At 38.3% G+C, this 14,875-nt stretch overlaps 2 protein-coding genes across 2 annotated transcripts in view; one reads left to right on the forward strand and one right to left on the reverse strand.

The window, feature by feature from the left end:
- Positions 1-1,893: 1,893 nt before the first annotated feature.
- Positions 1,894-7,155, reverse strand: CCDC59 (coiled-coil domain containing 59). Its single transcript, XM_062492054.1, has 4 exons — positions 7,028-7,155; positions 5,623-5,845; positions 4,769-4,868; positions 1,894-2,131 (listed from the first exon to the last, which is right to left on the reverse strand). The coding sequence occupies exons 1-4, from the start codon at positions 7,146-7,148 to the stop codon at positions 1,970-1,972; spliced, it is 606 nt and encodes a 201-aa protein (XP_062348038.1). The 5' UTR covers positions 7,149-7,155; the 3' UTR covers positions 1,894-1,969.
- Positions 7,156-7,222: 67 nt separating this feature from the next.
- METTL25 (methyltransferase like 25) overlaps positions 7,223-14,875 on the forward strand; it is a 44,465-nt gene continuing 36,812 nt past the window's right edge. Inside the window, exons 1-2 of the mRNA XM_062492512.1 lie at positions 7,223-7,475; positions 11,466-11,630. Coding sequence (XP_062348496.1) covers positions 7,223-7,475; positions 11,466-11,630 — 418 coding nt within the window. The remainder of the gene's footprint in view (positions 7,476-11,465; positions 11,631-14,875) is intronic.

Below are 14,875 nucleotides of genomic sequence, written 5' to 3' on the forward strand. Positions count from 1 at the left end.
GCTTCTTCTATTCCTCCCTGGAAAATTCTCAGCTGAAATACAGCACTCCTGTCACCAGTCAGCAACCCAAAAATGGTGTAGGTAGGAAGCATGAAATACATCAGCCTGAAGATTGTTTAACATATAAACACTCAATTAGCACATGGAACTCTTGGGGAAACAAGCACTTAACAGCAGCAGCCAGACTATTCATGTGGATACTTTTATAAACAAACCTACACGTGGTCCTTGAAATGCAGAACAAATTAAAAAATTAGTTGTTAAATATGTAAGTTAGGATTCTTTTTTAAAAAGAAGTGTATTTATTTATTCTGTATTGTATTTGATTTAACTTACTTGGACAATAAAATAAATTGAATGTAAATATTAACAATTGAATGATAAAAAAATAAAGTTTATCCATAATCTAGCATTATCATTCTCCCACATTTCACCACCTGAGTCTTCTTAAAGCAATCTAAGCAATGGGTAACTGATTTGTGTTGAGCACTGACTGAAAACATATAATGTATTAACAGTAGTTTTAAATTTTTAAAGCACTGAATATGAGAATAAGTTCTAGTTTTATGCCAGCATTTGACTTTTAGATTCAAGTGACACGTCAGCAACTGTACATCATGTACTTTCCATCAGCCATTGGCAGTTCAAGTTCTTGTACTTCATTCTATCACAGAAATTTAAAAAAAGTGAAAAAAGGAAAAAACAAGAGAGCAAAAGAGCAAAAAAGGGAGAAAATGAAAAAAAGACACAACCTACCTTGTAGTAAATCATTACTGTTCAACTAAAAAAAAAAATTAGGGTGAGAGAAATCACTATCATATTTATTCACTGCTTTTTGGATCTTAGAATACTTTTCCCCACATGGCAATATGCCTTTGGTCAGCTGGGGTCAGCTCTCCTGGCTGTGTCTCCTCCCCATCTCCAGGCCAGTGTGGCAGCATGGAGAAAAGGCCTTGACTCTGTGTAAGCCCTACTTAGCAATAACAAAAAATTTCCACTATCCACCCTGTGTTCAGTACAAATCCAAAACACAGCCCTGTACCAGCCACTGTGAAGACAGTTAACTCTACCCCAGCCAAAACCAGCACACACATTTTCTTGTGAGCAAGTGTGGATTGAACAAATTTCTAAAACATTGGTTAGCTTACTTAATAATTTTTTCCCTTAATCCACAAAGTGAGAACCTCAACTATAGTTTCTCAACTGACAAATGTTGTGTTTTCTCAACTGGGTTGATGGCAAGATATTAAAATAGACAGAAATGTGGGAATAACCTCTCTTTTGGGGAAAATACATAAATCCAGACTTGAAAATATTGATCCAAATTGCTATAAATTGAAAGCTACATAGAAGAAAACAAATTTCATGACAAAGCTATACACAAAAGGTAGAGCAATTCACACGTTACAAGTTACAAAGCAGCTTTACGAATGGACCAACAATTATTTTACCAAGACCTTTACATCCAAACTACTTTTGGACCTTTGGCAAGTTTTACTCTTCGTGGAGAATGACAAATAATAGCCAGCCAAGTATCATATATGTACTTTGTTTTCATGTACCAAACCCATCCAAGAGCACACAAAACATGCTTCTAGAACAGGCAGCTCTTGAGATATCAAATACATGAAATGCATCATTCTAGTCCTCTCAATTGAGTGCAATTTTAGTAGTCACAATTGCAGGAAGCATTAGATTCACGGTCAAATGGTGCTACAGCCTATTATTTTGAATTCAAGATGTCACACAGCTAATAGAATTTAAGCTCAGAAATACAGACCATTTGTTTTCAAGGTACGAGATCCCTTTCACTCTCAGCATAGAATACATATTTTCAGGATGAATATATCATTACTGGACCAATGAGATAAATCAAGGCAATAACGAAAGTAATACAGAAGCAAAAAGACATTATTTATTAACAGTAATCTAATAAAATGTCCACAGCTAACTTAAATATATGCAGGGGTTATGTATTTTGCTGTATTTTCTGAAGAAGAAATTCTACTTGTAAATTTAGATTTGGCTGTCCTTTCTTGGTCTTCTTACTCAGTATTTTATAAGCTTCCATTTTCTTTTTCTTGTACAAACGTTGAGCTTCTTCTCTTTGTTGTTTTCTTTTCTCTGCTTCCTGAAATTAAATAAATATGTAAGATTATGAAACAATTACAAACCTTCTGTGACTGCAAAGCTATCTATAAGCAATAAAGTTCATTTTTGTGTAGGAACTGGCAACTGAGTATTGTACTGCCAATAGAGATTTCTAAAACTGGAAAAGGATGTTCTTTCAGCATACACTGCAAACAAAACAAATTATAAAGCCTCAAGCTTCAAGAGAAGAGACAAGCTTTCTTCAGCAGAACATCATACAATAAGGCTTGCTGCTGCAATGTATACTACTTCCTTTCTGTGAAATGTGCTCCTTGACTTCTCCTTAAATGACAAAATGGCAAAAAATTCCCCACTTCCTCCTCTTGAGTGCAAGAAAGAACAAGGTGATGCAGCAGCTTCCATGTGAACATCTTGCCAATCCAGATGTGCTAGGATACTGGACACATCTGCATGGGATAGGCTGATAGGATATGGGATGTATCTGAATCATGAGCTGGGCAGGTTTGTGATACTAGGACAGCATTACCTAGGGAAAACTAATCCAGACCTGGATTAAACTGGTGACCTGTCCTCTTTCAAGCAACACAGACTGGCGTCTTTAAGAGAGATGGAACTAAACCCTAATTAAAAAAAACACAAAGCCTAATCACACATGAAGCACACATGCAACCAAACTACTAATGGAGTGTTAACTATATATGGATGGACTATCAACACTATATAGACCAACATCACTATGTTATGTTCAGATTTTATCAAACACCTCATACCTCCCTCGATCTGTAGTGTTGTAATTTTACTCAGTAATTTGGACAAACATCCACAAGCCAGATAATCAGCTTACTTCACTTATATCATGTCCAACCAAAATATGCAAGACATCACAAATCAGACTGAAAGACTGCTTCAGTTCATTTGGATAATTTCTTCTCATAAAGTTTATTCTTTGAAATGCAGTGCCATGCTGATGATCACATAGGCAAGCATTTCTGCAGAATTCCAGAACAGATGATAATTTATGGATTATATTTTTGTTTTCTACAGCACAGATGTGATGTATAAAATCTAGAAAGAATTGCTCTCTGATATAAAATTTACAGGACATAACTCAAGGAAAGATTTCTGAACAGAAATCTAAGAGGCCTCAGGAAAAAAAAATCCCGATCAATCAAATAAACGGGCACATGCAAAAATATGCACAGATAACTTCTCTCCAATCAGAATCCTTGACTTAATTTACCATAATGACTAATGGAATTTATTCCCCCTTTTTAAAAAAAAAACAGATCAGCATCAGCTCTAACTTCCCTGCAACTCACTTCCTATCTAATAACTTTTCTGCTGTTCAGCATATTCTCGTGAACAACATCCAGTTAAGCTACCAACCAAATGCTTACTTCTAAGCAAGAACATTCATCTTACTTAGACAGTTGCTACTTACATTCATGTTTTTCCTGATAGTTACTAAATCCTAGTTTTATGATAATAAAGGCCTTTGAGGAGGCCAAAATTGTGTCTTTAGGCTTATTTCTCTTCCCAAGTAACAGCAAATCCACTGTTTGCTACTACACATGACAGTGATGTACATGCTTTACTCTTTCATCATGCTCCATTTAAATACTCCACCTAAATGATTACTGTTGTTGGGGCACTTAGCTCCTGTTTTGCCTAATTATCTTTAACAAAACTAAAAATGCCAACACCTGCACTCAGGCAACTCCCACGTGCTGCTCAAAGCAAACTCCCTGCAGTCTTGCTGGGGTTTTACTTGTCCCCATCTTCTCTATATAAGCTGGTCATAACATTAATTTCTTTTGACACAATCTATAGCTAATATGCAAAAAAGCAGCCATCAGCTGAATAACCATGTAATTCACCCAGAATCGTAGATCAGCTTGCATAAAACTAAATATAGATGAACTGAAAAAACAGTATGTTTTCTACAACTATATATTTAATATTTATACAGTAGCTACTGAAATTTAGCATGCCACCAGGAAGTTACACAACTTTTACAATGTTACACTGTGTGGCATTTTACAGTGCAACAACAATGTCCTGGGAGAGAACAAAACCAGCTAAATAAGGACTTCTCAAAATAATAATTCAAGTGAGCTATTCGACAATGATGGTATTACAATATATCCTGTAAAAATAATTCAAACTAAATTTGAATGAAGGGGATGAATAAAAATTTTGACTGTGGATATGATTACATTTAATTGTTTCACTGTTGGTCAAAGTACATAAAAGGCTAAAATAAAGACTGCATTATGATAATGCTGTAAGGAAAGGATGGGTATGTCATTTTTCATCAAAAGATGATGGTATTGTTACTACTTCCCCTTCTACAAAATTTAAGAGGTCTAATATAATGCACTGGGGTATGCAGATCAAGCTCTAAACTTTTCTTTATGTACCAACTGACAATAAAATCCTGCTCTTGGCAACTGCAAGACAAAAATAGTAAGAACAAAGAGAATGATCCTTTGAATGCCTGCGTGTCTGAATACCACTGTCAAGTTGAAAAAAACAAAGAATGCCATTGGAAGACCTCCTATAGTCTTCCCTGGGTTCAGATGAAAGACTGAGAGGTAGAAATGGTATTCATCTAGATTTTGTTTAAAATCAAGAAAGAATTCTGTTTAAGATTTACCTCTTTCTTTCTAGCATGCTCAGCCTTTATTTTCTCATACTCTTCCTTTGCCTTCTGATTAGATGTTTTACTTTTAAACTTCTCTTGAGTCACAACTGACCTGGAAGGAAAAGGAAAGGAAAATCTCTCTCTTTCTTGAGACACTGATTATCATCAAGCAGACATAATCATTTACCACAGCCACTGCAGAATCAGAACACAGTCTTCCACTGCTTTTTGCATATTCAGGAAAGTTAACCACAAATATACATTTCAGAACACTCATCCTTTAACACTGATACCCAATACCATTCCAGGCCATGCATAAGCAGTCAGCAAGAAAACACAACAAATTAAACCTCTTCAATGCCAAATGCACCAAAGACCAGAGTGCACACATCTTTTAGTAATGCGTACACCTTATCTGCTGCATCTTCACATGGATGATGTTTCCTGAAGCTTAAAGTCTGCCTAAAAGAGTTTTACCCATCATTCAAGCTCCTCAGAGCTAGAAAACCTGAACCTACTAGCTTAGAGCTGCATTCTCTCTTTCTAGTTCCAACAAATGGAACCAACTGCAGAGAGAACATTCATTTAGAAATATCACTCTCTTACGGAAAAAATCCGAAAATTTTTTGCTTTATTCTCATCTCCATCTAGTGGCAATACTGTGCAATGATGCCTCATTGTCTCAAGTACAAATCTAGTAACATTGCCATTTATTTTTCTAACAACCAGCAAAATAATTAAGACATAATGGCATTTTTAGTAAAGTAAAGCACCACACTAAAGTCCACGTGAACTGTTAAGATCTAAAATATTTCTTTAGTGATGGAAAGAATTACTTTTTATAAAGACATACTTTGAAAACTTACTCTGCTGCTTTATTAAACTTTTCTTCTGATGACACCGAATCATCTGGAGTCCTGTGCCGCTTCTTAAGCTTTTCCTCCTCTGCAAGGTAAAGATATTTCAAGTGCTCTGGATAGCTATCAGTAAACTGATCATCCTGTTGTGAATGCACTTGTCTTCTCTTTTTCAGTAATTTCCTGTACTGTCGTTCAATCTTTTGTTTCCTCCGAAATGCAAATCCTCGTCCTGAAAGCATAAGAAAAGAGAGTTGAATACACCTGCACTAAAATAGCACCAAACCATTTAATTATTGTCAGGACCCTTTCAATTTGTTTTCTCTCCAAACTGAAAAAAGCCACTATGTGGGAAAGTTTTAATAAGGACCAGTCGTAAGTTCAAGGAAGAAAACACTATTGTTAGGTTGTTCCCTACTGCAGCATTGCAGTTTGGACAGATTTAGTGAAAATTACTGCCTAAACCCCTGGGAGAGCACTGCAAACCTCCCTACTTAATACCCACTCTCACCACTAAGCACTTTTGCCAATGCTTTTTGAATCCATGTGAAAAGATGTATTAACATTTCACTTCACTCCTAATTTTGACAGCTTCTAAAGCAATATCAAAATAGGTTCCAAAATAAGCTCTTAAAGGTAGTCTCAAGAAAACACTGGTAATAACATTGGCAGCAGCAGAAGCATGCAGCAGCTGTGACACGGGGAAAAAAGTCACTAAGTCATCATATCACTCTACATTTATAATCCATTACATCTTTTCACTTAAATAGTGTTTTATTGCTACTACTTGCTTTCTACACATGTCCAGGGAGAGCTTTTCTACAGCTACAGCACAGAATCATTTCTGCTTAAAGGAAAGCTCAGACATGGGCTGTTTCAGTCTTGACCATTAAAGAAAATTTAAATATGCTTTTTTTTCCCTAATATCTTATTTTTATTGCATTAATCTTAAAATCTACTGATTTTCGTAATATTCACTTACATAACAGTCTCAAATTAGTTCCAACTTTTCCTTTTACTTTTTTTTCCAGAACAGCCACGTCAGCAAAGTGCTGCTGAAGCCCATGCTCTTTTTCCTATACATGTTTACATCTGCGTAACTGCCTATCAATAATCTGAACCTTTTCTCAGACATGCTTCTTTTTTAAATGTACACCTTTCTATGGAGAAAACTCAAAGCGAGTCCTAAACCCGAAAACCATCTCCACCCACGGCCCAGGGGCTGCAATCCCGAGCCCCTGGAGCTCCAGCCAGGCCCGCGACCCCCACCCCCGAGCCCACGGCCACGAACGCCAGCCCAACACCCCGCTAGGCCTGACAGGGTCGGCCGCAATTCGTGTCGAGCCAGCTCGCAGCTAGGCCAAGGAGTCGGGCCTCCTTCGACGCCCCCTCAGGACCGACGGCCCCGACTCACCCTCCTGGATGCTGCCAACAACGCTGCGCAGCAGCACGGGCCTCCACCGCCGCTTTCGGCCGTTCCCGCGGGCCGCCGCCGGCCCAGCCCCGTCGCACCACGCCGCCGCCGCCGCCGCCATCGCACTCCCGGCGCCGCGCGCAGAGATGACGTCACCGAGCCGCGCCGCGACGCCGACGGGTCGCGCGCGGGGCAATGTCGCGGCCGTGGCGCGCGCTCCCGGCCCAGCCGTCCCCGGCGGCGGCGGCGCGGGCGCTGCGGCGCGCGGCGCGGTTCGTGGGGCGCGCGCTGCCGCTGTGCCGCGCGCACACCGTGGAGTTCTTCACGCGCGGGCTCTGGGAGCGGCTCGTGGCGCCGCGCCCCGACGCCGTGCTCGAGGCGCTGCGCGCGGCCGGGCCCCTGGCGCGCCCCCTGGCGGCGGGCTCGGGCGCGGCGGCGGCTCCGTGCGGTGAGTGGGGGCCGGGCCGGGGCCGGGGCCGGGGGAGGCGCGGGGGCGGCGGCGCCGCCGCTCGGCAGTGCCGGGACTGCGGGACACAGCCCGCCTCGCCGGGAGCGCGGCCGGCATGGGAATTCGGCTGCCGGGTCTCGCTGGTGTCGGGTAGTGTCGCTTGTGACCGTGGTCTCGTGTTGTCAGTTTCATCCGGTTCGTTTGCAAACGAAACGGGACTCCAAACCGTCGGATTCCTTCACTCTGACTGACTCCTGAAGAACACAATTAAAATGAAAAAAAAAAAAAAAACAAACAAAGCATGCAAAAAACCTGCACGAGTGGAAAGATGTAACAGTTAAAGTCCTCCGAGTGTTGAAACTGGAGATGCGGAGGACAGCTGGAAAAGGCTCAAACTGCGCTCTCCTGTGTGTCTGTAATAGTCAGTGTGTCTGGCACGGGGCAGCAGCTGTTTCACTTCTGACGAGATCTATTGAAGAGGCACTTCATAGTTTTAGTAATTTTCACGTAACTGAAGAGGAAGCCAGCTAGGCGGCTGTGTTGCTGCATGTGCTGCAGTCCAAGTAGGAGGGAAATGTAGCAGTAATGCTCCTTCAGGCAGGGCACAGAAATGAAGATGAAGCATCTGAAAGCTGCGGTATTTGGGGAGGCTGAGCCCAAGAAAAGAGATCATTTTCAACTCCAAGGTGAAATCTCTGACAAAGCACTTAGCCGAGAAAAGCCAGCATCGTGCCAAAGCGTATGGAGTGTAGATAGCTGTCACACTGCGCCAGCTCTGAAATCCTACATTAAAATGGCATGCGAGGCAGGAAAGCGTGTGGAGTGTAAGAGAAGGCTCCTCAGAAAGTAGCATGTGCTGCTTGGCATAAAAGACAAGCTAAGATAATGATTTGGACTCAGAAAGAGATTGAAGAACTGCGAATTGCTAGCAACCTTTCTCTGTTGGATCTAAAGACCTCTCAAAATATTAACTGCGAGACTCATTTTAAAGGGTTGAGTTATTTGGGAGAAATCCCACAGAGTTTAGTTGTGCATGGAAAAGACACTGGATTATGAATTACCTTTAAGAGCCAGGAAGCAAGACAGTGGTCTGGTCAGCAAGCAAAAAAAGTGTTGGGAAGCAGCAAGGACAGGCTTAATGTTCTTGACAGGTAATGTCAGGGTCAGTTCAGAGCAACGGGACATAAAACTGAATGTAAATAGAGGCTGGAACAAAACTAGTTATTAAATGAAATTATCATAAAGAGAACAGTAAAGGAAAAGTACTCTGATCTAATCTGTTTCAATGGGAAGGTCCATGGAATGGTTTGAACACTGAAGTGGTGGCCTGTAGAGGATGATGAGAATCAGGAAGGCAGAGTATTGTTTTGTAGATTTCAATATTGGAAAATAATCTGCATTCAAAATACATATTACAGAATATGATGCAGAAATTGCTGGAACAAAAAGACCATATATATCTAAAATTAAACATGTCATTTGAAGAGCATGAAGTTTTCATGTTGTGGCTAAAATACGACATTTCTTCTTTGGTTTCTGCAGGGGTTGTTTCTGCTAATTTAAAGAAAAAAAAAGGAAGAATTGCCTTTTTTTCTGACTTTAAAATTATAATGTGCTATTTAACATAATGCACTGTAGTGGAGGGGGCATATGCTTGCTGATTTATTGCTTCATGCCTTACTCATTTGACTGTATCTGTCTATTCAGCCATATGATGAAAATACTTCATAGTAGAATATGAGTTTTCCAATGAAGATACCTGCAAACATCTACTTACATTTGCAAATTACTGCCCTGATAGCATGTATTAAAATTTGGAGAGAGATTGAAATGTAGTATCATAGCTTACTTGAGTGCATTAGTGCTAGTCAGTAACATTAGGGAGTCAGAAACTGACCATTAGAGATCTTGAAACCCAATGTAAACAGAAATTCCTCTTCCTTGTTCAAACTCATTTCATTACAATGGCCATGTGAAGGATGGAACCTTTCAGAAAGCGGTTCGAATACATCAAAAACCTGAAATTTGCCATATGGCATTTTGTTTATCACATCATTGCTGTAAATTGGACACAGGCACAGACAAATCTGTGTTTAAGTATTTTACTGTTTTACTGTGAATTGCAGTTTGTACTGTGATTCCAACTTTGAGGCGTATATTTCTTGCCTCTGAAGATTTGTTTGCAAATGTGTCGACTGACTGGTTAAAAGACATGCTAGATTTCCTCTTGGGAGCATCTAGAGTAGAAATGTGTCAAAAATCCTAACATTTTTAATATTCATAAATAATGCAAAGTTCGCCAACTGCCGTTCTGTATCTTGGAAGTTTCTGATGCCTTAATGAAGCTGGTTCCTTGTTTTTCAGCTGTCAAGCTGGGAGAGCAATTAAAGTTTGGTAGGAGTGTTATTACGGGTGATACACTAGCAATCTTTTAGGAGATCCTGCTAGTTCTGTCATGTTCTTCCACCAGATAACCAAGTTAAGGATTGTTGTACCACATGGGTATTGCTGCACTGGATTTCAATAAAGTGAGATTTGTAAGAATAGTAATTATATTTTATGTCAGCTGCTGAAAAAGTAAAAACACATCTATTTCCTTATCTTTCTGTAACAAATCTTAGAGAGGAGTCATTGCAAAGCAAAGCTGCCTTTTCTTCCTAAAAGCTGTGTTCTTTACTTCTCCTCTCTAATATCCTGTTACAATCTTACCCTTCATGAAGACTACACTAACTATAATTTTTTCTGACGAGGAAGTTGTTAGTAGAGAAATGTGGCGTTCTTTTTTAGATTTTTTTATCAGAGAGAAGTAGAGTAAGAAGTGCTGTGCAGACAACAAAACCATGTTAATTTTGGTCATAGCTTAGGCAATATTTATGCTTTCTTAGATACCAAATTTGTTTGCTGCGCTTGTGCCTTTGTAGTGTCAGATCATAAAAATTAATATGGTTTGGGACTGTTTTCAGTGGATTATAATATATGCATGATCTTTAATTGTGGTCATGCAAGGAAATTAAGAGCATTAGAACTGAGATCAACCAAAACAGCTGTATACATTGTCATGCCAGATTCAGGAAGGCTACTGCGCTAGGTATGTACTTCCTCAAAATCTACCTACGACACAAAAGGCAAACCAAGAGACTTTTTCCAAATCTTTGTACCAGTTTGATTGCTGGACTGGTTGCCTTTTATATATTGAAAAGAATTACAAATATGTAAATATTATTAGCAAAACTATTATAGAATTCACAAATAGTTTTAGGTAAAATAGAGAGGAATTAGACAATACATAAACACAGAATGCAAACAGAATACAAAACAGAATACAAACAAGACAAAACAGAAACAATACAAAATCTCAGAATAATAAATTATTCATACTAATATGTTTTACTTAAAAATAAATTTACATTTTTGAAACTCAGTACTAAGTAATACCAAAATGAATTATTTAATCGTGAATCTAACAAAATACACATTGGAATGTTAACTTAGGCCTACACCCGAGTGGAAATAAAAATTGATGTAATTCTTCCAGTATTCATCAGTTACAAAGCTGGAAAGTACATTAATTGAGTGATTGTGAATCCAAACATTTCATATACTGAGCAGCTGCATTCCTTAAAAAAAAATCTAGAAGCATATATTGACAAACAGGGCTGGCTAGGACATGTATAATGAGCAAGTTTGTAAACAGAAGATAAGTGATAATGTTGAATGAATTAGCTTGTCAATTATACTAAAGTATGTCTGCTGAAACAACAGATTTTGTCACATTTACACTGGTTCAGCTAAGAACAAAATTTGACCTTGGTGCTGAAGAGGGAATACAGATGAAGGAAAATAATGAGTTTTCCCACTTAGGGAAGCAAGATAAATGGCCAAGTTGTGTCTGATACTAAGTATTTTTTGCCTGTAGTTCTCTGTCAGCAGTATTAGAGAGCCATTAAGCGCTGTTTACGAAAATATTTTCTTTTTTTTTTTTATGTGTAGATGATGACGTCTTTTCCAGTGCATTTTGTGAAAACTCTGAGAAGCTTATCAATGTACATTTGTTTGCCCTGGCTGCTAAGTATTATTCTTTGTCCAGCCTTGGAGTGTGTACCCCATTAGAAGATGTGCTTGAAGCACTGAAGGGAGACAGTGAAGGAGCAACAGGTATATTTACATTTGTATTTTAATGTTTACTTATTCACTGTAAGGACTATAAGAATATTTTGGTTTTGGAGGGTAGCTTGTTGTTTGAGGGTCTTTCCCTTCATGATCTTTACTTCCATGTTCATTTGTTGCTGGATAGTTTCTTTATTGTCTTTATTTATGGAATGGATTATCTTGCTAAAATTTGAGCATTTGGTATCTATAGACCCATCATGGGATTCAGTTTTAAAGGGGATGGGACAGAGAAATGGGCACATCACTATTTGAGATATTTTGTTAATTCTCTTTGTCTTGTCCCTGAGTGGCAAGAATCACGGTTGCTACTTATGCTTTTCTTAGAAGTATCACCCTAAAATAGGGCAAGTGTTTGATGTCTTAGAAAAAAACAGTTTTATTAATTCTGTATTTTTGGGACTAATACCAATTATATATGATAAAACAAGAGTAATTTCATTTTCTGTAGTTAAAGAAATTGAATGAAAATGCTCTTAAATTGGCATCAATTTGGACACTGCGAGTCTTACCCCAGTTACAATTTTTAAATCAGATGATAAACTGGCACTTGTCATTACTTGGACTGCTGTCATTTTCACTGCAAATGTGCTATTCATGGAGTGCTCAGTATCCCAAGATTTGTCACTATCTTTGAGATTTCTCATTAGTTTTTAAGAGACAGACTGAGCAGCTCTCTGCCTTCACCTTCTAGTGCCTGTAATCTCTGGGATGCATTAAAACTCCTGGCATTTCATAATGGTGCCATAAGTGATAGCACACCATTATACAAATGTTGTGTATCTCTCCTGTTTTCTACAGTGATCTCATTCCAGTTTTTCCATTTTTCATGGTTGGCTTCCTTGGTTTTTTAGAAGTGTAAGAATGCCAAGATACTCTTAATGATTTCTAGTACATTCCTCTTACTTTCTGGCTTCTTTCCTTATATTCTTAGTTCATCAGAAACCCTTTTTTCTTCCTTGATAACTGTATGCTGCTTTTCTTTCCCACTAGCTTTTTAGCTGTTTTCATTTTTACTATATCTCGTTCCCCATGTTCCTCTTAATTTTCTGTAATTCTCTAGTTCTACCTTCTTATACTTGAGTTCATACCTGGATTAACTTTCTTAGCCAAAACTTTGAGGATTCTTTCATCTTCTTGTCATGCAGAATGGAGCATCAGGAACAGGGCAATTGCTGAATATTTCGTTCTCTGTGTGGCAGGAGTGATGCTTGGTTGGGTAACTGGGTCCTGGGTTTGTATTTTCTCAGTACTTCTGAGTTGTACTTCTTGGGAAAAATGTGTTCCAAATGTGTACTATAGAATTATAATTCGAAACCTTTGTGCTGAATTGGCAGTAAATATCAGTTAAATTAACTTAATTGAAGTTCCTGGTAATCATTTGGCAGAGGCAAAATACCAGCTTACAGATTCATAATATGCAAGTTGCCAAAAGAAAGTCATGATCTTTTAACTTTGAGCTATTTTAGATATTTTGGACTTACTTCTATGTTTCAGAAGATATGTTTGCTCCCTGACATGCTAAAGCGTGCAAGTTGAGACAAATGTAAGTCTGAGAAAACTGGCAACTTTATGGTGGTGTTGCTTATATTCTGAAAAATATGCATTAAGATAATTCTATTTATGTTTCAGATGTTTTTAATGTTTTCTTCTTCTGAGACAAACAGACTTTTGAGCCTATTCCCACAGTTTGCATGCTTACATAATTCTCTAGTTTCTTTGCAATCTAAATGTATATATATTTCTATCCTTCCTGGGAATAATTGGGAATCATGAACGTTTTAAGCATGTTGTGGACACAGCTACTCAGAATGGAGTTCTGAGTGTGAAGGGTTTGCTTTGTAACCACCCAGAAGTGAGGGTTGGATTGAGAGTACTCCACCTTTGCATGTGTTTATGGCTGAGGTAATAATCATGCCATGCAGTGACTACTAATGAATCCGTATTTAAATTCCATGTGCTGGAATATCACTCTACCTCAGAAGGGTTTTTTTGAGTGTCTGGTTAGTCCAGTTCCTCACTCTGGATCATGGAGTTAAATCACCGTAGTGAACTTCTGTGTAGATGGTGTTGTATGGTATGGACTATGGATTTATACTTTTTTATCTGGTGTATCTGAATTTCCACAGGTAGCTGGGGTATAAAACCCCTGCACCCTGCCATGGGAGATTTTAAAAGTCTGTGTTAGCCCTATACAGAAGCAGCCTCCTCAATTTGCTCAGCTTCACAGCTAAAGGTATGGCTGTAAATGGCACTGCAGAGTTAAAGCAGTCCTTCAAATGGAATACAGATACTCCTGCTAGGGATTCCCAGTGCAAATGAGCAGCAGTTCATTAAGGACTAAAACTGGTAACATTAAGCTTTCTGTTACTCTGTCATATCCAAGCTACTTCTGTAAAGTATTTGAGACCACACTTGATCTTTTTTTTTCATTAAAAAGGGAGATGGTTCTCTAAATTGCTGATGATTTTTGAAATTAGTATTTGTTCTGCATGCATCAGTTCTACAAATAATAAGGAAATGCAAATGTATAATTATTTGTTCCAAGAAAGTAATTTTGTGATAGCAGAAAGAATTTACACAGTTTGAGTCAAACTAGTATTATTTTAAATTCAAATTTTCAGTTGTCCAGGCAGTATAAAACAGTCCCCAGATACATTTGCTTGCATTACTTTTTAATATCTGTTTGTTTTTCAGAATAATGTAGAAACCTACCTGAATTTTGCATAAAAAGCAGAAAAATAAAACTTATCTTAAAAACAGTTTTTTTTCTCCAAAAAGGATAATTTTCCCTGAGCTGAAATGTAAGCAGTGTGTTGTCCTGTAGAAAGCAGGGAAAGAAGTCAAAAAATGCTTAAGAAACTTTTGTAGCTAAGGTGCTAAATGAACTATATATGTGGTCACTGTCCAAAGTGACAGTGCTGCTTCGGAGAAAAAACAACTTTTATTTCTGTCAAGAAGTTAAATGTCTGTTTCTTCTTGTTCTAATTCTGCTTCTTTTTCTGATGAGCTTATCCAGACACAAAAATGTTCAAACACAAACAAAAAGAGAGACCTTTTTTTCTTTTTAAATTCTTTTTCCTGTCTGTTTTTCTTTAATCTGATATGCTTACAAATTAAGAGCTTTTTTAGGATATTGTGTAGATCTTTACAGTTATAAAGTTAATGAGATTCTTCAATGAGATGACAAATACATGTTTCTGCTATTCATATTGTTTAAGTCTTTTAGTCTT

The sequence above is a fragment of the Cinclus cinclus genome, chromosome 4, assembly GCF_963662255.1.
Source record: "Cinclus cinclus chromosome 4, bCinCin1.1, whole genome shotgun sequence".
Taxonomy (NCBI): Eukaryota; Metazoa; Chordata; class Aves; order Passeriformes; family Cinclidae; genus Cinclus; species Cinclus cinclus.